This window comes from Camelus dromedarius, chromosome X (assembly GCF_036321535.1).
Source record: "Camelus dromedarius isolate mCamDro1 chromosome X, mCamDro1.pat, whole genome shotgun sequence".
Classification (NCBI taxonomy): Eukaryota; Metazoa; Chordata; class Mammalia; order Artiodactyla; family Camelidae; genus Camelus; species Camelus dromedarius.
The window spans coordinates 86,903,441-86,930,726 of record NC_087472.1 but is presented as its reverse complement, the minus strand read 5'-3'; the positions used below and the strand labels follow the sequence as shown (position 1 = coordinate 86,930,726).

The 27,286-nt window shown below is 37.8% G+C and overlaps 1 protein-coding gene across 1 annotated transcript in view; it reads left to right on the top strand.

Moving 5' to 3' along the window:
* The first annotated feature begins 2,325 nt into the window (after positions 1–2,325).
* Positions 2,326–27,286, top strand: part of CFAP47 (cilia and flagella associated protein 47) — a 419,927-nt gene continuing 394,966 nt past the window's right edge. Inside the window, exons 1-8 of the mRNA XM_064483196.1 lie at positions 2,326–2,520; positions 6,796–6,947; positions 10,611–10,726; positions 16,174–16,312; positions 17,934–18,162; positions 18,603–18,763; positions 20,387–20,514; positions 23,350–23,585. Of these exons, the coding sequence (XP_064339266.1) occupies positions 2,326–2,520; positions 6,796–6,947; positions 10,611–10,726; positions 16,174–16,312; positions 17,934–18,162; positions 18,603–18,763; positions 20,387–20,514; positions 23,350–23,585 (1,356 nt within the window). The remainder of the gene's footprint in view (positions 2,521–6,795; positions 6,948–10,610; positions 10,727–16,173; positions 16,313–17,933; positions 18,163–18,602; positions 18,764–20,386; positions 20,515–23,349; positions 23,586–27,286) is intronic.

The window sequence follows — 27,286 nt, the reverse complement described above, 5'->3', positions numbered from 1 at the left end:
TAGGTGGCTTTCTGTCATTCACTGTATGCCTTGTGAAAATAATGGGTTATCTTTCTGTTGGTTTATGTTACTGCCCTCTAATTCATGCTTTTCTGCTCTATCCAGGCCATTAGTCTCATCAGTTTATTCTTATTGGCATGGCTTTTTATAATCTGGAAGAACTTTTAAATGAATGCAGTCTTAGTGAATTTCATTGTATACTACTTGCTTTCAAGTTAAATTTTATGAACACGATGCTTTCCACACTTTTAATGCTCTTGTGCTTAGAAAAGTTTTGTGTATCTTCTTTCAGTAACTCCTGTTTCTAAGTCAGTACTCTAGCCACTGTAGTAGGTTTTTCTGGATTTCATTCATAATTCTTTCCAAAAAATGATTTGAACTTTGTAAGATTTTAAATCATCAGAATAATATCCACTGTTTTTTATTTTTCCCTTTGTCACCAACTTTTTCAGTCCCTTAAACATGTTCAGAAGTAAATATCCAAATATTCTACTGGGGATCATTTTGCTTACCTCTTCAATGTTACCCCTTCCTTAGTGCTCAGAAACTCTACCCACTAGTAGACTTTGCAGTAGCTGGGTATAAAGTAGGACTTCTGATGTGTAGTTCACATGGCAAAATTTATAGTCAATTGATAGGAGTTACATTTTTTTCTTTTATATAATTAATTATATAGTTAATTCAGTTAATTATATAGTTAATTCAGAGTAGAAGAATGGCAAGTCTGCAGTGGACATCAGGATGTCTGCTTAACTTTCAAGTTCATCATTTATTATAATGAGGAATAAAATTGAGCCTTATTTATAATATAAATTATTCCAGTCAGAATGCCTACTTTTTTATACAGAAGTCCTGCCAACTATGCTGCCTTAGAAACCTGAACAAAGATGAACACACACATTTCATCCATGATATATAATGAACATTCTCCATGAAGCCTCCATATTAAAAAACAATATATGTAAGATACTTTTATCTTTTCAATTGCTATTAGGTAAAAATCTCTTGTTCTTTTATTTGTCCAACCTTAAAGTAACTACATAATCATGTGTAGTTGAAAATTTTGGCTAAAAACCACTTCCAGCTTGCTAAAATATGCCTTTTATGGCCATTATTTGATAATAGGAATTGGACAATACATTTTGGAGTTAAACATGTGATGCAAATGTTAGACTACTTCATCTAAAATTTACATTTAGAGTAAATTAAAAAGTGGGTGAAAAATCAAGAAGGCATAGTTATAGTTACTAAGGGCAATGGATTGAGCTCTAGGCATAGTGAACTTGGAGAAAGCTATGTGACATTCTTCCTTAGTTGATGAGAGTACCAACAGAATAGGGAAACAAAATTGTTCTCCATTTGATTTGCATCTCTAACTTTAGGATCTACACAGAAGTCTAGACTTGAGCCAGTCTTATTGAGAATGGACAGGAGGCAATTTTGAGAACTCTTTAGAGCTTCCAGTTTTTGCAGAAATTGATGGAAGGGCTTTGTATGGACTGTGGTCTTGGTTCAGTAAAGTTCCTTGGGCCCCTGTTGTCCTTTCAGCACTGTGCAGTTGTCCTGCATAGGGGCTCAAAGATATGGACTGGGTTTGTAATGTGGTAGCATAGTAGTAATTAGCATAAAATTCCAGGTGTGACTCACGTCTGCCACTTGTTAAGCCAAAATATATAGAATTTTGAAAAATGATGAAGATGCTTTTAATCAGTCAATTCATAAGAATTTGCAAATAATAATGACCACGACCACTACTTCCACTGTTTTCAACTATTGACAACAACAATTCTAAGAAATGTTAAAACTTGTCTTTATATTTTGGGCTGCTTTATAGTGAAGTAATAACTTATTTATCTTGGCACTATGGGAACCTTGTAAAACAGTTATGGTTAAGTTTTCTACAAAGATATTTATTTGAAGGGTCAGTTCTCAAAATTGCCTCCTGCCCATTCTCCATAAGACTGGCTCAAGCTAGACTTCTGTGTAGATCCTAAAGTAGATGGTCTTTAAGCTTAATCTTGAGAGATCTAGGAGCGTGCCTATCCATCAATGCCATCTTAAAATCCTGCCAGGCAATGCAAGATGAGATGCCTCTGGGATTTGGGCTACCAAGCACGTTTTCCAGTTTATCTGAAGACACCTGCGATCCTGGGGATTTACGCCGGCAGTCTCTGTTGGAGTCGCCAACTCGCGCGATTTAGGCTGCGCGCCAAAGCCGGTTGGGCCGGAGGCTACCGCGCGGTGTCAGGCGGTTGCCTAGCGACAGCGTCCACCCTACTCCTGGGTCAAATCCGCAACCGTTTGCCGGCTCCCTAGAGGACGGCTATGGAGACCGAGAGGAGCTCCCTCGTCGCCCGGGGCTTGGAGACCCCAAAGAAGGACCTGCAGCTGCGGGTGACCCCGTCGGAGGTGAAGTTCCTGGACGCGCTGGCCGGGAAGGTCTACCGCCTCCCAGTCACCGTACACAATCTCGGCCGATGCAATCAGAAGATCCGGTTTCAGGACCCTGTCAAACCACAGGTAACACCCCCAGGGGTGTTGGAAGAAGGTCCTCAGGAGGGCTGCGGATTTGAAAAAGCCCCCCTACCTGGGCTTCTAACTTACCCTGGGGAGTGGGCACCCGGCTCCTGCGGGCATGCCGGCAGGATTGAACTTCCTGGTGATTTCGGTGTCTCTGTGAATTATGTGTGCTGGCTGGTTTGGTGGTTTGCTTCGTTGTTTTTCCTTTTTGCTTGGGGTTGGGAGACAGGGTGGAGAAAAGTTATTCTGGAGCCTCCCAATTTCTTTGGGAGTTTCAAGAGAAAGGAAGAGGATTCCGTATCTCTCTCCTCTTAACAGCCCCAAATCTATGCTTCACGATATTGTAGATTTATGACAGCAGATTCTCTATTAGCTACCCTTTGGATCATAAAGTGCCTGATTACTCCAGATACTGTAGGATAGTGGAAAGGTTTATCATTTCACATTCTAACACACATTTGTTGAGCACTGGCTACATAACAGGCAGTAGGTGTGGGAGTGTAGGATGCAGACAGCTCTGCCCTCATAAGACTTAGAAACTAATGAGGGAGTCAGTACAGGTCTGATTATCAGCAAAATTAATGTTCTGAGAGGCTATCCCTATCTTCTGCTTTAAAAGTTGACAGAATTTCATCTCTGTCTCACTGTTATTTTAGAGTATCTGTGTGAATGAATATTAGTTTACTATGATCACTTGTTCTCAGGGAGACGCTATAGGACAGGTGATAAGAATTTTTGTTATGTAAGTAATAACTGCATTTTTTTATAGGATAGTCTTAATGATAAATAGTATTGAATGCAGCTGGACTTCGATGTGTAGAAATGAAAAGGTGTCTATGATTTGGTTAGTTAAAATTACATATATATACATAGAGAAATGTACAGTAATGGTTAGAAGGGAAATGAGTAAAAGGACTTTTATGCTCTACTTTTTACACTTTAAAAAGTTGATGTACTGTTTACCTACACTAAGGAGCACAAATCTTGTAAATAAAATGATGAATTTTTATATACATATATACCTATGTAGCCACCACTTGGATCAAATCGTAAAATATTTCCAGCACTCCAGAAGATTCCCTACAGTACCTGGAATAATCACCCCATGGAGGTGACCACTATACTGATTTGTGACAAACCAGATTAATTTTGTCAGTTCTTGAGTTTCATATAAATGGACTCTTCTTTATTGATTTTTGTATTTGCGTGTTTTAACAATAGTAATGTGTTTATTTTGTAATAAAATAGTACATCATAGAGACTATTAACTACTCTTTAAATCGAGAAGTACGTGATTAGTCCAAACACTATAAAATTAGAGAAAAAGTTTATTATTTCACTAACTTAATACATATTTATTGAATAATTGAATGCATATCTGAAAATACAGTCTTTTAAAACTCAAGCTGGCAAAAAATCCCAGATGTGGGCAAACACTATTTTATGGATGTTCAGGAGGCACTTGTATGTGTGGTTTTTATGTAGTCAGAAGAATAATAATATAATTAAGTTTTATTTCACTTTATACTTAGACCACAGGTCTTGACCTTTGTTGTAGGTACACATGGCAACAGTGACACGTGGGTTGGTAGAAGAATTACCAGAGTCTGAGAAAAGTTTAGGAAAGTTTAGTATTTACGCTGCTATAGGTAACAGTGGGCCACACAGGCGAGAGGTGCCTGCTTGAGCACCCAGGATGAGTGTGCAGGGTCATTTATTGCAAGGAGGGTGCTGTGCACGCAAGGAGTAGGGACTGCGTGATCAATTGGTGCACAGGTACCTGATTGGTTGTAAGATCTGTTAAGGACTTCTCTGAACAATAGGTTTTATGACTTTGATCAGGGCAGGATGTAAGGCCTGTTGCCTAGGGTATTGTGAGATGGGCTATCTCCTGGGGCGATGAGTTTTGTTAGGGTAAACACACATCAAGAGATAATGTTTTCTGTGTTGCAGAAATGCAGGTATGTGAAGGGTCCTGCAGTAGGGAGTGGGTGTTAAGGTGTCAATGGATCCATGCACACAGAGAGCCCAATGGTGGGGGTTTTATGACTCCAGAGAGTGCCAGGGGGCTCCACAACATTGTCAAGAGAATGGCCCTCCAGGCTTACTAGTTAGGGGTCAAAGCCATGTGCTCAGTATCAATGTCGACTTCTCTTTGTTGCAAGACTATGGTATGCTCTCCTGGTCCTTCAGAGGAATAAAGGGAATTAGGGAAAGGATAGATGAGAAAAAAGTGTATTAACTTGTCTTTGAGGGAAAAAGAAAAAGTAAAAACAGGGTGCTATGTAACGGGCATTGTTATCAGCAGTATTGTAATTACTTAGAACATGATTCTCCTGACAGAGCAGTATTTGTTTTCCACCCTGACTCAAGATCCTGCCATCGCCTGTGTGTTGAGTACCTACTGTGTGCCACATGCAGTGCCGTATGCCATCTCTGGGTGGCTGTTAGAAACTATGAAGACACAATCCTTATCTTCACTGTTGTGCTGACTCCTGTGACCTCCGGTTCAGTCAGGCCAGTCTTACTCATGATTGTCCTCTTATCTACCGTGGCTCAGACTTCCTTTTCTATTGACCCATGTTTTCACCCCACCTCTCCCTCCCCAGAATCACTGCCTTCCAGATCTTACCCATCCTTAAGGGTCAAAGTGAATTCTTATTTTCTCAAACAAGTCTTATCTCCAGATTATTTCCTACCTGGATACCAATTGCATTTACAGGCATTCTTTATAGTTTGGACCTGTGTCCAGATGACTCCCAGTAATTGTTCCTTTTACCTCAACAGTCAGTTCAAGAGTTGGGGTGGTGCCTTACACACCTTTTCAGACCACTGAGGGAGCTCAGAAACGTAGTTTAGCCCAAATCACATGCTGCTGAAGCACCAGTTTGCCTTCTTGAAGACAGAGCGGTTTTAAAGGGAGATGGTCATACCTGATAGGTGGGCTTCTAGCACCCAAAGACCTATGTGGGGAGTAACCTATCCCTTGTTTTCTTACTGTTTAGTGATTGTTGGGAGGTGGAGAGTTGGGCTGTGGTGGTTACGAGGTATTGGAATCATTGTTTGCTGAAAGTAGGATGCTTTCAGAGCAGTGCCATTGACACATCGCACCTGTGCTTTATATCACTCATTGCTGGAAGCATTGCTTAGACTCAGTATGGCATGAAAAGCCCTGAATAATAAATTTCCACATGCCCTCCATTGTTACTGACTGAAGCTCTTGCCCAGCAAGGCTAGCTTCTTAGCTGCCTGCTGAGAGAGTATTTTGCTCATTATTTTCTCTGCTTGTGCCTGAGCTATTCCTGCCCCCACAGGGAGCACCTTTTTGCTGTTTCTCCACCTTTGACATCCATCCTCTAAGCCTTGGTTAAGTGCACTCCTTTTGAGCCCACAGCCATCATGTTCTCTCATGGATTTTCATGATACTTATGTCTGCATCACTCATATGATACTTGATTAGTTCCTGTCTTACATTATTTAGTTTTCAAGGGGTCTATAGTCTGCTTCCTGTAAGAGATTGTATTTTCAGGAGAGAGACTCTAGCTGTAGGGGAAGAGCTTAAGTTTTAGAGTCAGATAGATGTGTGTTTTGAATCCTCACTGAGGCTTTAGCTGCACTGGACAGGTCCCAGTTTCTCCTCTCTCTGCTGGGAGCCTTAGTATCCGCCATACAGGACTGTAGAAGTTTATTCAGTGAGCTAATAGATGTGGAAGCCTGACCCGTCAGAAGGACTCCACACACAGCAGTTCTTCTCTTACCCCCTTCAGATTTTTCCTGGAGTCTAGCAAATGTTTTTCAAGAACAAAAGTTCTTTTTCCTCTTTGGTCTATTCCTTGTTATATTTTCTCCAAATTGGGAAGTCTAAGTCCTTATGCAAAGAGTGTATAAAATGTCATATGTATTTATGTATATATCTATGCATGTATGTATATATTATGTATATATAGATTGAGTAACACTTTTATTAGATTATTCTTCCTTTTTTTCCCCTGTATTTTAATACCTCATCCTTCTAAAGGAGCCCATGAGTATTAACATATTTCTCAACTGACTGCATTTTCAGTTTCAATTCATGTACCATTAAAAGCATATCTGAAGCCTCTAGAATCTGACAGGTAAAAATACGGTCATTAAGTCTTTGCCCTTAGGGCAGGAATATTGCCTATGCCTTGATATACCTCTTGAAATAATGTACACTCCTAACTATAGTTGCTCATATTATTTTCTTATTAGCAGTTAAGATATATAATTTGATTTTTTTTTCTTCCACTGAAGTTCAAACTGCTTTTGACCAATCTGGATAAAGCCCTTGCATCTGGACTTCAGACGACAGCTATAGTGGAATATCATCCTGATAAAGATGAAGACACCTTCGACCAACTACTTATTTCAGTAGGAAATAAAACACTAGAGATACCTCTAATTGGGTATGTATTCTTCATATTTCATGCTAACATTTTGAGCATTCTTCAGATAAAAAGGGTTGAAGTAATATCATATGTTCTCTCTAATAGTGCTTTTTATTTCTACAGTTTCCTTACAACTGAACTTAGGGAACAAATTTTTAGCAAATTGTGGTGTTCAGAACAAATGGAAGACAAGTTTTCTGTTGTTTTTGAAATTAAAATCACTTTAAAAAAGTTCAACAATTGCATATATTCCTTTTTCCTTGACCTCACATCCTATTTTATTTCCACCACTTTTTTTGGACCTCTTGACAGCAAGATTTATTAAAGAATGCTATTTTTACGTCTCCACAATCTCACTCTCCATTCTCACTTCAACAAACTCTAAATGAGCTGTCTTCCCCAGCTTTCCAGTGAAATGGCGCTTGCATGTTGCCAGTCTATGGCTACCTCCTTTGTCTTCATCTTAATTCCATTTCTCCGTAATAGTAGACACAATTAACCATTGCTGCCTTTGTGGGCCACTTTATTCTCCTGACTTCCCTTCTACTATACTTCTTCAATGATTGTTCCTTCTCATCCGACTTTTCTTTCTTTTTTTAAAATTTGAATATAATTGGTGTATAACATTGTGTAAGTTAAAGGTGTATATGTTGATATGATACATTTATACATTGCAATATGATTACTGCCATGAGGTTAGCTAACACTTGTATCACATTACATAGTCATCATTTCTTTTTTTGTGGTGGGAACAATTAAGGTCTAGCCTGTTAGCAGCATTGAAGTTTATAGTAGATTCTTGCCTGTGATGACTATGCTGTACATTAGCTCATTGGTACTTAGTTATCTACCAGTTCCTAGTTTGTAGCTTTAAACAACATTTCCCCAATTCTCCTACACACCTAGCCTCTCGTAACCACCGTTCTACTTTCTGCTTTTATGATGCATGTATTCTTAAATGGATTATTGTGAACTCATAGTCACATTTTAATTTTAAATTATTGTCATATTTACTTCATGGAATTTTAAATAATGTGGATGTTTGGCTTCAAAAAAATCAAGATAGTGTTCTTTTGAGATTGGCTGAAAAATATCGACCACTATAATGAATATAACACAGAAATAAGTAACTGATTGGGAGATTAACTTTGATACAAATTATTTATTTGACCAGAACATTGTCCTTTTCATTCTATGCAGAAAAAAGTACAGTTCTGTTCTTTATAAAATTACGTGTTAAAGTTATTGTTAAAATTTTTAAGTATTTTTTATGTATGTTCCTTCTTTTCCCCAGCAAAATATGATTCCATTGATGTTATTGTTTTGTTTCTGTCCATCACTATCAGAGTTAATATTGGAATATTAATATTAATATTGATTTTAGACATGTACCTTTTTATAATTTCCCTTATGTTTTTTCATTTTCATAAACTAAAGTTAGATCTGCAATTATTTTGGTTCTCCACGTTGTTAAGTTCTGCTTCAACACAACATGTCATCTGCAAATCAAACTGTTGACACGTTAGGAAAGGATTAAGCTATTGCTTTGTACCATTGTAAGATATTTCTTTAACTATCAGAGCATACCTGAGTACATGGCATTGGTGTGTTGGTCGTTCTTCTACAGAATTTCCTTCAACTGTGGCCCTAAGATTGAGTTGAATTGGTAACTCATCTTGCAGAGAGTATTAGGAATCAGGAGGCACTTCTCTTGATAGGTGGCTAGATAGTTTATTGTCCTCAGAGGTCAACTATCTTGACATGTTGTATTGCATATGGGGCCAGAACAAGTTTTTTATACAGAAGAAGAGAAACCAATAGGAAAGCCAGAGAAACAGTTATATATTACCATGCCCTTACTTCTAAGGTAAATCATAAAAATGTATATGCACATATGTACATGTGCGTGTTTGTGAAGATTCTTAGGAAGTTATTCTTGGGAGGAGGGATGTAGCTAGTGTTAGAGTGCATACTTAGCATGCATGGTCCTGGGTTCAATCCCTAGTGCCTCCATTAAAGAAAAAGAAAAAATTATTCTTAAGATACACATCCACATCCAGCTCAAGAAATAGTTTGAAAAAAATGTTCAGCTTCACATTGTGTATTATTTGTATAACTAGTTCCTCTTTTAGATCCTGCATTCTTTCTCAGTGCAATTATGTATACACTAAGGTCATTGATCTTTCCTTTTCCTGTCACAAAATTAAGTTTATGAGAAGAACATAGGTATTTCTTAGAACATGCAGCATATATAAAACAGTCCTAGCTGATCTCTGGAATGTCTGTACCTATCCAAGAATACACAACCACTTATAAACACGGGTCCCAGAAAGAAGGCCCAGACCACCAATGCATAAAGCATTATTTGTGAATGTTTTGTTCAGGTATTTTTGTTTATGAATTTTTGTGTGTATGTATGTATATATGATTGTGTGTGTGTGTGTGTATATATATATATATATATTTATACTTTGGAGGTTGTATCCAAAGTGGAGTAAATCACTTAATTCATCTGTCTGGCACATTATCTAAGGACTCAATAGATCAGTTATTACTATATTTACTATTGATGCTATTCTTACTATTGTTAGGTTTGTAAGGGTAATGTACCTGAAGTCTAACAAAATGGATTTATGGTTAAGTTCACAAGGTTTTATCTGGATAATTCCTCAGAGAAATCATTTAAGCTTTTTAAGTCTTTGCCTTTTCAACTAAATCGTAGGAGCTGTAGTACTTGCCTACCTTTCAGGAATTTTATTAGTATCAAACAGGATAATATACTTAATGGTACTTTATAAACCATAAATTGTTTATCTATCTTATCTATCTATCTATCTATCTATCTATCTATCTATCTCTCTCTCTCTCTCTCTCTCTCTCTCTCTCTCTATAGCCATCCTTATGAGATGTGTATGTACGATTAGAATGGATTTTTAAAATGCATTTGAAAGCATATGTTAAAGATATGCTACAGTGAGCCCTTTAGAGACACATATGAAAAATCAGTTGTATCCTTTTCCTCTTAGACCTTGTTTTAGTCCCCAAAAGGTATTTTATCTTATCACATCTGCTTTTATTTCATCAGATTTGGCATCATCCAAACTACTTTGTTAAGATCAGTCCCACCCTTTTTGAGGAGAGGCAAAAGAATATATTATAGGCTTAGGTGGAGATTCCAAAACAGAGTTCCATATAGGTTTTGATGTACAAAAATACTGATTGACATATGTAGGTAGACTCTCAAAGTGAGTACTTGGGAGGGTATACCGTGTACTTATGCGTGAAGTCTGATTTTTTTGTTTAAAATGTGTCTCATCTTTTTTTTTTAAAGAGTTTATAGTTTTTTATTTAAAAAAATTTTTAGGGGGGTAGGCAATTAGATTTATTTATTCATTCATTTATTTTTAGATGGAGGTACTGGGGATTGAACCCAGGACCTTGTGCATGCTAAGCACGTGCTCTACCACTGAGTTATACCCTCCCCACCTCATTACCTTTTTTTCATGTCTTTATTTCACAGTTCCTTTTACTGACAGATGTGCCACCGGTAGACCTGTAAGGAAACTGAATTATCTTTTAAGAAGTTAAGATTAAAATGTCTGTATATGTCCTCCTGTAGATTTAACCATGAGGTTATAATTGTTAAAATTCATGATGTGGTCCTATTTTCTCCTCCTTTAGGTTGATTCCATCCTGTCAACTGGAAATTGAGTCAGAAGTTAATTTTGGGATTTTGGTTGCCAATAATAAAGTACATTGTAAAGAGATTAACATCGTTAACCATGGCACAGTGCCAGGTAAGTACTTTCTGTCATATAAATTATTTTACTCTTTTGGAAGAAAATTAGTATTATTTGAAATGTACACCTTGTGTAATTAATAGATTCTCTGATTCACACCACTCCCCACCCTCAAAATGATGTCTATCATTTGAGATAGCTCAACACTGAAAGCCCTTAAATAAGATGACTGTAGAAGACTGATAGGCAATTTCAGGAAAGATGATTCCACCTCCTTATGATTCTTATTAACACTACCTGACTCTCAGATGATTGATGATCTCCCTGAGGATAGAAGGCAAGATGGTGTCATGGAAGTGACATAGTCCTTAGTTATCCAGCGATAGAATCAGGGCCCAGTGCCTTACTAGCTGTGTGATCTGGGGCAAGTATCTTTAAGGACATTGAACTTCGGATTCCTCATTTATAAATTGTGGCTAATAAAATGTACTGTGGTTAATTTTGTATGTACTTAAGAATATAATATGGTACGTATCACAGGCACTCAATAAATATTTGTTCTTTTTCTCTGTCACATTCAACTTTGAATTCATACGATGATGCCTAAAAGGCTCTTACTTTTTATTGAAAAACTAAGTGTCTCAATCTCTCTTCTCCAGACTGGATTATTTCTAGAGATTCTTACTGTGTCCAAAGAGTTTCCATAAAAGCATAGGGTGTGTGTGTGCACATGTCTGCACATGCATGCACACTCTTCATTGATAGTATACAGTGGCGTAAAATCACGTATCCTTGCATTCTCTTGATTGGATGGTCCACATCTGGGATGGCAAGACTAATATTTCTGCCAAGCTGAGATGAGAACTAGCTCCACACAGGGAGGGCATTTCTCAATGAGACTGCTTGTTGGATACATAGAACAGGTCTTAAATCCAAACTAGTTCGTACACTAAGTGAGGATGTTCTTTGGGGCTGCTTGAATGGACAGTGGGAATTATTAAAACAGAGGCAGTCTGTCATTTTACTGATTTTATTCCTGGGGTATGAATAAATAAAATTGAAAATTGTCCCTCCTTGAATGTTGCTTGTTTCACTTGGCATGCTTTGGTTTTTAAATTATTGAATTTCTGATGCCTGTGGGGTTGTGGAATTTTAAGCTCATTTGTGGTCTGACTTTAAGGATGAAGTCCTTTATGGTGATTGACGATGAGCTGTACGGTCCTTTAGATTCTCTGCTTGTATTTTAGAGCAGTGATATACGTAATTGAGAGAATTTTATTTGTATTATTTTACTTTCTAAAATCTCTCTTAAGTGTTGTCCATTCCAAATCCTTCAAAGTTTTGTTCATATCTTGCCTTTATTCTAAAGTCTCACCCCAGTGTATAGTTTTACTACATATAAAAGTTCTCTCTAAGTAAAACAAAAATGGTTTTAATTTTAATTGAATATTTAGTATTATTTTACTTAATAAAATAAAATTAAGCCTCAGACCTTGGTCAATACCTTTCCGAAAAAGTAATCCACATTGAATTTTAGTATTGTGTTAATATTTTGTGTGCATAGTATTTGTAGTGAATACTGTACTTGGTAAATTATAATTGAGTACTGTTAAATGTTAGTTACTATTATGTTACAAAGTGAAACAAATTGATTTCTATGAAACACATTTTCTTAGTGTTAATTTTGTCCCTCATTCCTGAAGTTGAATGGTGTTATTTTTTCCACCCTTAACCAAAATTGATTGTATGTTTTATATTCACAGTAGCAAGTGCCTGTAAAGTGTCATAAAGTCCTCATTACCCACAAACATAATATATAAATATTCACAAGAACAATAATGTATTTTCATGAAGAAAAACACTTATGCAGAAAATAGATTCAGTGACCAAAAATGATTTTAATAAAATTTTCATAAAGGATTTTATGTGAGGTATTTTATAGTTTTAGAATCAAAGATCATATTTACCATTGTATATGTATACTTAATAGGGCATTTAAAAGCCACGCTCAGCAGATTCATGTTTTGTACAGCTTTATTTTCTCTCTCTGCTAGTGTTGCTGAGGCTATTCTCTTCTGTTTCGTAGATCCCAGAGAATATCTACATAACAACTTCATGATGTTTTATTTTAATAGTCTGTTATGGAGTAATCATCCATGGATTTAGCTGAACATTGTTGAATACATTTTGTTTTCTTACACAAAGAATGTCTCCTAAGTTTACAAAGTAGTACTTGTCTTTTCATTTTGAAGAGACATGGTTCAGTCTTTAAAATGTTTCTAATATTAGTGTTTTGTGAGCTGGTGAACTCCATGTTTTCTTTTATGATTTTATTGTTTCCCAGTATTTTATCATTAAAAATTGAAAAAAATATTATTTGAACATGCCTTGAATTGCAATCATTTCCCTCTTCCCCTCAGTATTCTTAAATATTTTAGTATTTTTCTGCTACAGCATTACAATGAAGAATAGTCTCTAAAGTCCCTAGTGTGATCTTTACACACCATTTCTGGGTTTGAACAGCTACCTTTTATCATCCCTCAGATTTATTTCTGGTGTTTTGCCCCAAACATGTGACCTTTCTCTTGCTCTTAATGCCCGCTGTCCCTCTTCCCCCAATCATCAGCATCCTCTCTCTACTTCACTGTCTAGAAAAGTCTGGCATCATCTGTAAGTCAGGAAGTTTGCTAAAATGGACCAAAACCAGGAGTAGTCCTTGAGATCCTCCCTAACTACCCAGAGAAGCACCCACTACTTATTCTCAGTGCTTTTTGTTTGTTTTCAGTTTTGTTTTATTGGAAACTGATGTCATGGAATGTCAACATAATTTTCATGTGTAACACAATGTTGGGGATATAACAGTCATTCAGTAAGCCTTTGTTTAATCAACAATCTCTCAGAGTTTCCAAGAAGAACCATTAAGTTTTCAATGAAAGGTGATTGAACTCAGAAGTAACCTGTTTAATCCCATGTGAGCATTCTGAAGTCTCCAAAACTTAATCATTTGGAGATATGTGGAGACTGGTACATCCTTTACATGCCTTGATATGACCCAAGGAAACATAAAAAATAAAAAGCATGCATAAGAAGTAACGATGGCCTTGGGTAGGTGACTTGATTTTCAGTAGAATCCTATTAAACCACAGACTGTGGGCCCTGACTTGATCTTAGAAATACTTTTACACAAAAATCTAATTGTTTCTAAAAGTATTTTGAGGGAGTAAAGGCAAAGTGACAATGACTACTTCACCACTCAGTGCCTAAGTTGCTTTTCTAGAGAAGGTAGAACAATTCAGATTAAAAAAACACAGGTTTGTGCAAAGAATCCTTCATCTTAGCCACAGCTATGGGTGCCCTCACATCCCATGTGCTCTCCTAAGTGTCTTCAGCAGACAAGTCTTTTTATTTGACGTGGCTTATTAGCTACATTTGACACAGTTGGCCACAGCTATTGTCTTGAAAATTTAAAGAAAAAAACCCAAAATTTGGCCTTCTATGACCCATCACTCTTCTATATGAAATAGTGGTTAATAATAGTTTAAGTCTTAGAGTGAGGTCTTTCAGGGCCCAAATCTTGCTTGCAATATTAACTGGCTGGGAGGCCAGGCAAGGAATTTACATTTCTCAAACATTCATTGCCTCATTTATACATTAGAAATAAACATAGTGCCTTCCTCCCATACTTGTGGTGATGATGAATAAAATGCTTAATTATAACAATCTTTGACATATATTAAGTGTTCAGTAAGTATTCACTATAGATGTTAGAATTACTCTTTTTCTCCACCTCTTTTATTCTCTTTTGTAGACTGCTGTCCTTTTTTTCAGTACGTTAAAAGTGAATCCTTAGGATTTTTCCTGGACACTCACGTTTCCTCAGTCAACCTGGCTCAAAGTGGTTACAGTAGAGGAACTATTTCACTGACTCAGCCTTAACTGAACTCACAGAGTTTTCTTTTTCTGGAGAATTGAGTCAATAATATTTATTTATAATGGATATAATTGTACCAATTTTTGTTTTATTTTATGGCAGAAAACAATAAACTTTAAATATATCATTAACATGTCTCTAAAGTGATTGGATTAACAAATTGTGTTACTGTAAATTTGTCTTTTTCATCAGATCATCTCTGTACTTAAAGTTTTATCGTCTTTTTATATTCTTAGTAACTTTATTATGCTAATATTTTATTCTCCTAAGTTAAATGAATAATTTTGGAAAATGTTATCAAATGTGACTTAAAAATGGTGAATTGGGAATTTTCAAGGTGATTTATTTTGGCAGCATGCTCATTTGTGTTCATATTGTATAATGATCTTAAAGAATCTCAGGACTGGCTACTTCCCACTTGTTGGACATTTTGAGCACTGCTTGGTGCCATGCACTATGTGGGGTACCAGGACCACAGGGATGAAGAAGAGTATCTGATCTCAAGGATTGCATGCTCTAATACAGGCCCCAAACATTACCATAAATTATGGGCCAATTCTGCTTTCAGAATAAGAAATTTTTGTAGCTTCCTTCTCATATGCTATTTGGTTCTAGAAATCCGTTCCTTTTGCCCTTTCCTTGTGTGAATTGCATTACTTCATCTCTAGAGAAATGGCAGTGGCTTTAAGTGTGAGCCCTGTGGTCAGGAACATCCAAGAGAAAATCCCAGCTCTGTTAGTTACTAGCTGCAGTGGTCAACTGTTGCTATGTAACAAACCACTCCATGATTCTGTATCTAAAAAAAGCAATTAGTTTTTAATTATTCATTTGTATGCAGATTAGCTAGAACTTGATGGATCTAAGCTGGTCTTATCTGGGTGGCTCTGCTTAAAGCTGAGGCAGCTGGGGCTGTTCTGTTACTGTAGGCCTGTGAGCTGGTGGCTCTGCTCCGCAATTGCTTATTCTGGGGCACAGGCCAAAGGGAAAGCAGCTACTTAAGAGAAACACTTTCCATGATAGAAGTACAAGGGAACACCTGGAGTTGGAGCTGGCCTGTTGTCACTCTAATCCCATGCTATTGGCCAAAGCAAATCACATGATCAAGCTCAAAGTCAAGGGGTAGGAAAACATACCTTAGTCCCTGGGAGGGTAACAGTAAGGATGCAGGGAAGGGTGAAGATTTGGGGTTGACAGTCTAATCTACCACAGTCTTTGGACAAGTCACTCAACCTTTCTAAACTTCTATTTCCTTGTTTATAAAATGGTGTTCATGATTGAACCTATATCATAGATTTCATTATGAGGATTAAATACAATAACATATGCACAGTTCTTAGTGTAAGTATTTGAACACAGTAAGCAGACAATATATTGTAGCTATTGATGAGGGTTGAATCCTAGCAGTAGGTTCACATTTGTTGGATGACTCCAGAGACTGGACTTATGATCAAAACCGTGATTCTTGGTCCATAGTAGACCATATCCTCTGTAATGTGTGTCTGTCTCCTACTAAGAGTGTGAATGTAACACTGTAATGATCCAAATGTAAACCATCTACTTTTGTTCTCCTCAGGTATGTTTAAAACAGAATATCAAGGACAATTACCCATTGTCTTTTTTCCAAATAATGGTATTGTGCAACCCAAGTCATCAATGGTTATTAAAGTGGATTTCTGTGCAGACCAGCCCATAATTGTAAATGAAGTGGCAAAGTGAGTGTATACTATGGTTCTTAATTCTAGTATAGCAGTTAATACTTTTCTGTTTCACTTTTCATATATGCCTTTTGTCTTTGAATGTATGTTAGCTTTTTTGTTTTTCAGTCAGCATTTGTCTCTACTATTTGCCAAGCCCTGGGGATTCAAAAATGGGAAAAACTGGAAGATGGCATATGGGTCCACATAATGGGAACTCCTAGTTTGGATTTTGTGGAGGGGAGGGAGTGGATCAAGAAAGGGCTCCACCAAGGAGGTGATAATAGAACCAAACACTTGTAGGTGAATAGGAATTAGCCAGGCAAAGAGGAGTAATGTGACTTGGGCTGAGTGTGTGTGTGTGTGTTTGTGTGGGGCCAGTGTTTTGGTGGTGGGAGTGGGTTAGAGGAGTGATTTCAGGCCAAGCAAGTAGAATTGAATTCCTAGAGGTAAATAGACAGTGTTACATACCATGAGATCTGAGGCAATGAAGAGGCAGAGAGATGGAATGGAGGTGAGGAGTGATGAGAGATGAGACCAGAAGAACAGAATGGTGCAGAGTTCCAGTTAAGGACCTCATAGGACATCATTTTTGCATGCTGTATATCTCAGTTCATTAGGATGTGCAATCACTTTGATGCATCACCATCAGTATTGACACAGTGAAATAGAAAATATCAGAATGCACCTCACATAGTAAGGGCAAATGTTGTTTTGTAAAACTTGTTTCGGGTGTGCGCGTGTGTGCGTGTGTGTACTACACTGCAATATACAATACATTTCTTACTGAAAGTCATAGCCAAAAAATATTTGAGAAACAGTTGTGAGCCCTGATAGGAACTTAAGTTTTATTGTAAAGGCTTTGGAATCTTAGGAACGTTTTAAGATGGGAGTGTCTTGATTAGTTTGCAGTTTAGAAAGGATATGTTAATAGCAGTGTACAAAACAAATTAAGGAGTACAGATGTGAAGTGGGTATCCAGACTGGAAACTATAATAGTAAAGCAGAAAAGACATGATAAATTGGGAGTATGGAGGGAAGTGTTCAGATTGGAGGTACATTATGCAGGTAGATTTCACTAGATTTAGTGACTGGTTATAGAAAGGGCAGGTCAGAGGAGGTTCAGGTCTTGGGAGAAGGTCCTGAGTTCAGTTTTGGAATGTTGGAATTGATTTGTGATTTGCTTTGCAGAATCCTAAGATACTTTACTGTATAAGGAATTGAGTTGTTTGGGTGGAGATGAGGTTGGCTGATGGACTTGGGGAAGTGGGATCAGAATTCCAGAACTAGAGGAAACCATATAAATTATCCCATCTAACTCTAGTCTTTACAGAATGATTGGTTATATGGACATATCAGTAAGTTCTTTTGGGGGTCACTTCAGGCAATTGTTTTCCATCTTTGTTGTTTCCTGGGGGCAATGAATTAGGTGGCACATATGCCATTCAACTGTGCAGATTCAGACAGACAGAAGGACGTGACAGTCTCTGGCATATCTGTGAAAGGAACTGCTCTTAGGCCTTTGAATTTTAATTATAATGTGATTTTGTAAAATTTCTGTTTATATAAACATTTAGGAGAAAAATAAAGTATATAGAGTTCTAATTAAAATATATATGTATAATTCATTATCTTGTAGAGTGAGTTTGCAAGATCGTCCAGATGTATTCTTAAATATCAAAGCTCATGTGGTTGAGCAGATTATTGAAGTATTAAACATGAGTAATGGTGCAAAGTTGAAATGCATAAGGTTTGGTTCTGTTTTCTTTGGAGCTTCAAAGATTGAACAAGCACTTCTGTACAATAATAGCCCAGAACCCATAAACTGGGTGGCCATAATGCAAGATGATTCAGTTGGAGAAGAATTGGTAAGTAAATAGTACAGCAGAGATTATGTTCTGAAACAGATTGTTTTGAACTGATTAATAACCAACAAGCCTGTTAATTATTCTAAATAGGTTTTAACATGAAGATAGATACAATTGCATTTCATGTGTCTTCAAGGGTGACCTCAAAAAATTCAGTAAATTAAGCTAACCTTGATAGTAATCTATATTTGAAGTAAACCAGGTAAGTACTACTTAGAGATGAGAGGCTAATTGTGGGGGTTTCTGTTCTAATCAATTTTTCAATAGTTCTTTAAATTTTATGGTGTGCCTTGATCAAATTTATGTATGTTACTTTAAGGACATATTTTCTATATCTGGATTCTGGAAGTTCAATAATTATTTTATGACCTCATCTTAAAATATTTTATTGTGTTTGTGTTTTGCCTTGATACTCTTTGATTTCTGATTTTCTATTACAGGGTACAAATACTCGACAAAGAACAGATGTTGCTTTAAATAATCTTACCTACTTAAGGAAAATAAAGGACATAGATGTTACCACTTTTATCTCCTGTGTTCCTAATGAAGGAAGGTTACTACCTTATCAAAAGATTATAATTACATTTTGTTTCAGCCCAAAGTAAGCAAAAATTAATTCCATTGTGATGTTACTTATTGGTGTAAAGTACATTAACCATACATTTGTCAGACTGATTTTAATAGTAAAAAATGTCAAAAGGCACAAATTGGATTTTTCTTACTATGATTCTAAGTATTTATAACATGGTTAATATTATTTCCAGTATTTAAAATATGTTTCTAAATAATTCATGTTAAATTAAAAATCTCTCCAGACCTTGTGGAAATGAGGTGATGGAAGTGGGAGTTTGGGGTTGTTTTGGATTGTGGCCGCAAACCAGCCTGTTCATCCAGGACCCCACTGTCCCTACAGAAATAGTCAGCTGACGGCCAGTGGCATGCAGTGTGTTTTCGGTGCCTCCAGAGAGGATGCAGTGCTCCTCCCAGGGCCAAATGCTTACTGACTATCATGAATATTCAACCTATAGCAGCTGCTGGAATCAACCACACTTGCTGTAATTCATACAGACATTTAGGACTTTTGCCAATGTATATATTTCTGTATACTTGGTTTGATTATTTAGTTTGAAAATATATTTGGAAATGCTGTTATAAAGCAATTTCAGCTATACTTGAGAGGTTGCAATGTGTGACAGTAACTGACCGAAGTTTAAGTATGTTCACCTTTGTAAGAAGGCAACATTTAATGTATTTCTCTCTGTGGCAATAAGGTCACTTGGTGATACCAACTGTTTGTTGAAGACTAAGTTGTGCTTCAATTTAAGGAGGGTAATAAATCAAGTAATTGTTCTATTTGTACAATCTAATTGCCTTATTAATCATCCTTTCATGCAGGAAATTTCTTTGATGAATCCGTAAGATTCTGTTAATACATAATCTTTGACATTCTAAATATTCTTTTTCACTACAGCATGTTAACTTTGAAAGTCTAGCATAAACTCATAGGTATGAGTATGATTTGAAGTCTTAGTTAAAGGTGTCCTCAATATGCTGTTTGAATTCCTATGTAATATTTCACATCAGCCTTTTGTGTATATGTTTGAGTATCCACTGCTGAAACGCTGAGCTCTAGGTAAGGAAGTAAAGATTGCCCAAGCACAAGCCTATTATGTAACCCATCTCTGTCTTTGGTCCTACTTCCCTTCTTCCCATCTTTCCTTTCCTTTTCTCCTTTGACAAGAGTTTGCTGCTACCAAATCTTACTCTCCAAATTTCTTGTTCTCCTCTGACAAGAATGTGGCTACCAGTATGTGCTGAGTCCATGGGAGGAGACAGAAATGTAACAGAGGTTTGCAGTTACACCTAGGGGTTAAGAAGGACTATTGCAGAGACTTGAACAGCAATGAAGTTTGCCTGGAAGGAAAATCATTTACATAGAAAGTGGCATTGGAACCAGACCTTGATAACTTATTTAAATTCCTCTTGTCTTGCATATCATCATTCACTCATTTTTTGGGATCTTTTTTTAGCGTGAGTGTAGCCTTCTTTTGGCAAGTCTTTATGTCTTGTGCAGTAATTTTTGAAAATGGATCACAGTCATCTTTTTATTCCTGAATTTCATCTGTTTGCATAAATTTAAGTATCAGGTTGATATTTCCTTTTGAGAGATAATAAAGTATATCATCTTTGCTTTAGAAATAACTGATCATAATTTGTTTTACAGACTAATCATTGATGGTCAAGTGAATAATGATCCTTCACACAGGCAGGACTATGCTGTCTTTTTAAGATTTGAGTCTGTAGGAAGTAAAGATGGATTTTTGAGAGATGATAACAGTAAAACCATCAAAAGTAAGTGTGGAATGAACATTATGATCAAATGTATAGGATTTTAAATTAAGAGTTTGGATGGCAATATTTATAGAGGCAATTTAATAAAAATACATCATTATTGAATAGAAGAAAAATGCAAACTTTGGGAGACCTTAAAACGTCCTCTGTGGTATGTTTAAGAAGTCAACCTCAGAATCATTTACATAATAATTTTCCAAGTCAGAATTTAGATGACTTTATCTTTTTTAATGACATTAGATAAACATGATGATCTAGAGTTAAAGGAATAAAAAAAGAAAAAAAATAAAACAACCTGGCTTCTTTTCCTATGTAAACCTAGGTTTTCTCTTAGCAATTTATATGGGAATAAATGACTCATTCCATTTCTGTCAAACCTTCAGCTCTCTTAGAATCTACATACAGTGACAGTCAAAGTACAAGACCTAGAGCTTTAGTAAATAGGATACAATATCCTATTACAGGATATTGATAAGTGCATGTGTTTTGCTGGCCACATGTAAAGATGCAATACACTTTTTACATTTTCAAGTAATATTGGGTGGGTTGCAGTGAGGAAAAGGGAATTGGAGTTCACTTCAGCAAGACAGAGTAAAGAAAAAAATAAATATAGAGGCAGATGAGGGATGAAATCCAGAAAGGTGAGCCATGGCAAGTCAAGAGTCTAGAAGATTCGCATATCAGTACGAGTGATACTGAGCTAGGCTGAACCCTGTTCCTAGGGCAGCAATTGATTGCTCTGTTACTGTTTATGTCATGGTTCTAGGCTTGCAAGTCAATCTAGTTTTCAGTGGCTAGAGATAGAGATGCTAGGTTTGCCTTAAAGGTAATGTAGTCTAGGATTGGCTAGTAAGACATGAGTGAGGAAATACAGACTCTTTTGGGGGATTCTAGTTACAGTGCTTTCTCTGCAAAACTGTTCCTTTGTTGCTGGAGGATGTAACTGGTGTTCCAGGTTATTGTCCCGTCCCAGAAAGAATTCAGAGACAAGACATAGTGGTTAAAAAAAACTAAAGTGAGAATTTATTTAAGGATGGATAGTACACTCTCAAGGGGAGAGCGGGCAGGCTCAGGTAAGTGGCTGCCCTGAGTTTCTTTGGCAAGTTAGGTGCATAGGGTGTAAAAATGAATGGGCGGAATATTTATTGGGGAGGGAAGGGTTTGGGGTCATATTCACTGATTTTCATCCCAACTCCACCTTCCCAAAGGGAGGAGGGATTTTTGTCCTTATTTAGTCTGGATCGGAAGTGTCATGGTGTCGGTGCCTAATGGGTACTTCTGATCTGCAAGGGTAATTTTATTGAGATGAGGGCATAATGAGCAAAAGGTTACATTCAGACACTGGAAATTCCTTCCTTTTCTCACCTTTCTTTGTTGGTCTCCAGGTCACTCATCACCCCAAAAGGTGTGACCACTTTATCAACCCAGAGGTTCCTGCTTTTCTTTCTCTGTTCAGGGACCCCTGGTGCTTACATGATGTATGGTTTCTTGTATTTTGCCTGTGCCCCTCCTTTCTGCCCAATTCCTGCCATTTGATCTGTGTCTGCCTTTCTCTGCTCATATCTAGCTATCTGCTTGTTCTAACACCTTGACTCCATTAGAGTCCACAATCCATAGTTCCTACCTTCTTTCTGGTATCTCCAAAACTTCATGCTTATGTTATTATCCAGCTTATATTCCATTCTCCATTAATGTAATTACCTTTTTTCCTAGTACACACAAATCTCTTGGCCCAACTCCCACTGTGGCTGAGTGGAAAATCTCTAATCTGATTAAATTCAACTCTCAGCCTACTCTAAGGCTGCACCTATGAATCTGATTGGACTGGAGAAAAACACAAAACCAGACTATGAGGTTTCACTATATATCTATAATAACTAATCCCAACTGGGTCCTTTAAGGTATTTGCCATTCCTGCTGCCTTCCTCCATTCATTTACTTTCTCCCAATCTGAGATTAGTATCATACACCTTCTCCCCTCAAAACTCCAATCCTTTTCTTCCTTCATATTCACTCTAAGCTTGCAAATGCATTTAGTGACCTAGTAAGACATTTCCATGTGGATGTCTACAAGGCATATCAAACTTAACATGTCCAAAAAAAGAACTGGTTCCCCTGTAACCCGTCCTTCCTGCAGTCCTGCCTGTCTCAAGAAATGACAGTTCCATCACTTCAGTTGCTCAGGCCAAAAACCTTAGCATCATCATTCATCATGTGTTCAATTTCCTATGCTACATCCAATTCATCGGTATATTTTTTAACTCTACCCTCAGAAGTGTATCTTAAATCTGATCATCTCTTACCATTCTACCACTGCTTTTCCCCAGTCATACTTGGTTCCTGAGGGTTTTTGTTTTTATTTTTTTGGATGCGCCAAGCAATTCCTACCTTAGTGTCTTTGTACTTGGTGTTCTCTCTGTTTGGAATTCTCTTTTTTTCTAAATTTTCACATGATTTGCTTCCACAATCCCTTATATCTTTGCTCAGATGTCTTCGTATCAGAGAGATCTTTTGGGCCTTCCCCATATAAAAGATTAGTCCCAAGACATTGTACTCTGTCTTATCCTACCTTTCCTATTTATTTTATTGTGACTGTCATCTCAGTAGAATGTAAATTCTCTGAGAGCAAGAACATTGTTTTATTCACTACCGTATCCCCAAGGCTTAGGAGAGTACCTGGCACAGAGAAGGCTCTCAATAATTGTGTTGAATAAAAGATTGAATGAACTACCATTGTCTCATCAAGTCTTTCAGATGACATTATTAGCACTGAGCAAATATATTATGGATTCCTACAACACTTTTTATGTTAAAAAGCTATTATTGCTTTTACAGGTGATCGATTTCAGAAAGTGGAATTAGCCCTGACAGGTTCAGGACTTCCTGTCTTATTACAGTTTGATCCAGGAAGGGTCCTTAATTTTGCACCTTGTTTCATCGGTGGACGTTCAGAGATTCAGTGTGTTATGCAAAATCGATCTAAATCACTTCCTGTGATGTACCACTTTAAGAAAACTGCACATTTTAAAATTGATCCTCAAAGGGGCAAGATTGATGAAGGAAGTATGCAGGTAAGGTAACTATTCTATGCTTTCACATTCTTTAAATATTTTAAGGTTGGCTAAAAAGCCATACAGAAGATTAAAAACTACATTTGTTGTACCAGTGTTTATAAATTATATCTCTTTTGTGGCCTAGTCATGAATACTTGTGTCTTGGCACCCACACAGTATCTATAATTATTTGTTAAGTGCCTTTCATGTGCCAGGAAAAGCATTTCACACTGTAGGGTATGTGAAGAACTATAAAACATAGTTGTTGCTTCTAAGGATTTGTGTGTGTGTGTGAGTGTGTGTGAGAGAGAGAGAGTGTGAGTGAGAGTGTATTTATCTACGTACCCAGGAGGTTGGCCCCTAAGCTTAAATATCCAACACAGAGCCTTGGCCCTCCTAGATGCAGGAATGGGTCCTGGAGCAATGAGACCCAGAGACCAGAGGTGCGATGCATCTGAGCCAGCAGCTGCCAATAACAGAAAAGGAGGTGCTCCAGGGACTCATCCCAGTCCCAGAAATGCCGACGGGAGTGCAGGATGCTTTGGGCCCCACTGCCAGATGGAAGGTTGGGCAAGCTAGGGTGCACACATGTGGGAGAAGTGGAGGTTCAGTGTGACAGGCAGAGGCTTGAGCCCTGGTGCCCGCCCTAGTGCAAGCTAACCCAAGACAGGAGAGGCGGGATGGTGGCAGTTTGCCACTGAGGGGTCCAGGCTTTGCCCTTCTGTGAGGTGAGGTGGTATGGGGGAAAGTGGGCACTGTAGTCTGAGTACTTGCTGAGGGATGCGTGCCCCACTTTCCCCTCCCCCTAGCTCAGCTCTTCAGAGGCTCGCCTGTAAGGTACCCTGCAACCACTGGTCATGGTCATTGTGCATTTGGAGCCCAGTGAGGAGTGGCGGGTGGGGGGTCAGATTGGTATTGGGAGGCTCGTTGTCATCAGACAGGCAAGCGTCAGGTGGGTAGGAGCTGTCTGAGTGCAGGGAGGATGACTGGCTTAGGCCTTGGTACAGGTGCTTGTGGTCATGGATTGACTCGTAGAGCGCCTCCAGCTGGCATAGCAAGGGTGTGTCTGGCCGCCGCAGGCCCAGTGCCACCTGGGGCAGTGCTGCTAGTTAGCAGGGTCCACGTGGGCGGCGTGGCGGCATAGTAGGGCTGGTCCTGCATTGCTCGGCTGGTTGCAGCCGCGGGCTGGGCTCCAGCTCCGGCTCCGGCTCCAGCCACAAGCCCTCCGCGCAATCAGCAGACCAGTGAGGTCACTGAGTAGTGGTGAGAGCCTTGAGGGGACTCAGCCAGAGCCGCCAGGCCCCTTGCCAAGGGCAGCCCATTCGTGTTGCCTCCTTTCCTACAACGTTCGGCCAGGTAAGAGGTTTTTTAAAAGTACTAAAAAAGTGTAAGACATAAACACAAACGGGTAGTGTTCAAGAAGGCGGCAAAATAGGTTAAAAGAAATTTGTAATAAGGTGATAATAGAAACTCAGAGGACAATGTGTTAACTTCCAGCCAGGTAGAAAGGTTATGATTGTAATAGATGAGCCAGATCTTGAAGGTTGAGTAGAATTTTCAAACTGGAAACATATGGTACTTAACTGGCCAAGACCTTGCACTGCTTGTGCAGAGCGGAAGAGTTGAACACCGAGGCACACCTGTGAGCACCCGGCTGGCCTCTGGCTGTCAGGGGCTGCTTTGTTCATTCTCACTACTCAGCTCTTTCTCAGATCCTTTAAACCAATAGTTGGCTGACCATGGTCCATAGGCCAAATCTGATCTTTTTTTCTTTTTTAAGTACACTTTTACTCGAATGTAGCCGCTCTTATGTGTTGCCTATTGTTTATAGCTGCTTTCATGCTACAAGGGCAGAATTGAATAGTTGTGAGTGTTGTATGGCCCATAAAGCCTAAAGTATTTACTGTATGGTAATAATTTATAGAAGTTTGCCGAGCTTTGCTCTAAACAGTAGCAAACATGGGTGCTTTCAGTTTTACCTCAGGTTCTTATGTTATCTTTCCTCCGCTGCATATTGATATGGTTCTTAAAGTTATTGATAGCTTTCTCCCAATTGTGATCAAGAACTTTTGTATACATGTTTAAAGGCACGCAGCTCATATATATAACTTCTTCCTTCATTAGGATGACACCCCCTTCCCCAATTTCAATAGAGCTGATTAGTCTTCACAGAGAAACCAGTGTTAACCACATTATATGAAACATTTTCTTTTTAATGGCTTCTTAGACTTCCTTTAGTCTAAGTCTCTTAATCCTACTAACATAATCCATTTTCTCCAGTAACATGCATATCTTGCAAAATATAGCTGATTTTCTCTGATCACAGAAACTGAGAAGGGAGGATCCCAGGAATCTGGTCAACTTCTCTTAGCAGCCAGCTGCAAGTGTTAAAGATTTTGAAGCTGAAAGACACTGATTATCAATTTCCTGCAGAAGCTATACCAGCAAGAGGGAGTGGGGGTGGAAGTTGAGGAAAAACATCATACACACAAAGTGGTGAGAGGAGCAAAATGAGTGAAAGATTTAAAAATAGCAGTTTTTTAGAAAAGATGGGAAATAATAGCACAAAGGAAACAAAGGCTGGGTGAATTTATAATGTGGAAGGATATGTCCTGCACCCTTTGTGATCCTTTATTTTTGCTAGCTGGAATAAGTTCCAGAACCTATTGTGGCCTGCAACCTCAATTTTGACTAGCATTATCTTAAGAATGAGCCAAGTACTCAGGAGACAAGAGACAATTTATAGCGTGAAATATATATGAGAAAATGATACCAATAGGCTATCTTTTAATATATGGTAGGAATAAAATTAGTGACAGTAGGTTAGGGATGTGTTGAGAAAATGAGGATAGCCAACAATTTAAGTGGATGTGATATGAAAAGGCTAATTCCATTGGAGTGTAGAGGGGAAATCTCTGTGTTTAGAGAAGATGCATGTGTGATAACGGATAAATATGTGGATGAGCAGGTAATAACTCATTGTTGAGAAAGGAATTTAAAGAGGGTATAGTAAAGGCCATTTCCTTCCATATTAAATGAAAATTGTTTTATTGACATAGGTGTTTAATTTCTATAATACAGTACAGACCTGAAATATATTTGCCACTTAAATTTAGGTCGGCACATAATTTTCTGGGCATAAAAAGGAATATATACTTTTGTGCATCTCTGAAACCGATTTGGGAATTTCAAATTGAGAGGGGCTCTTGGGAACTCCCCATGGCATATGTAATTTTCAAACTCAAAAAAAAAAAAAAAAAAACCCATAGCTGATAGTTAATTTCCTAACATAATTTTTAGCCTTCTACATTTCTGGATTTCTCTAGCACTGATACGTTTCAAATTAATGAAAACTCAATCTAGAAAATGTGAGGGACATTGACTGCCATGGTCTGGTCAAAGAGTATTTGGAAGTGTGGTAAGATTCTTTTTTAAAAAAATACCAGCTTTGGGTGGTGGGGATATATATCTCAATGGTAGAACATGTGCTTAGCACTAGCAAGGTCCTGGATTCAATCCCCAGTACCTCCATTAAAAAAAAATGTTTAAGTACCAGCTTTATTGAAGTATAATTCACAAACCATAAAATTTACATATTTAAAGTATGTAATTCAGTGTTATTTAGTATATTCAGAGTTGTGTGACTGTCAGCACTATCTAAGACCATAACATTCTCATCACCCCAAAAAGAAACACAGTGTCCAATAGCAATCACTCCT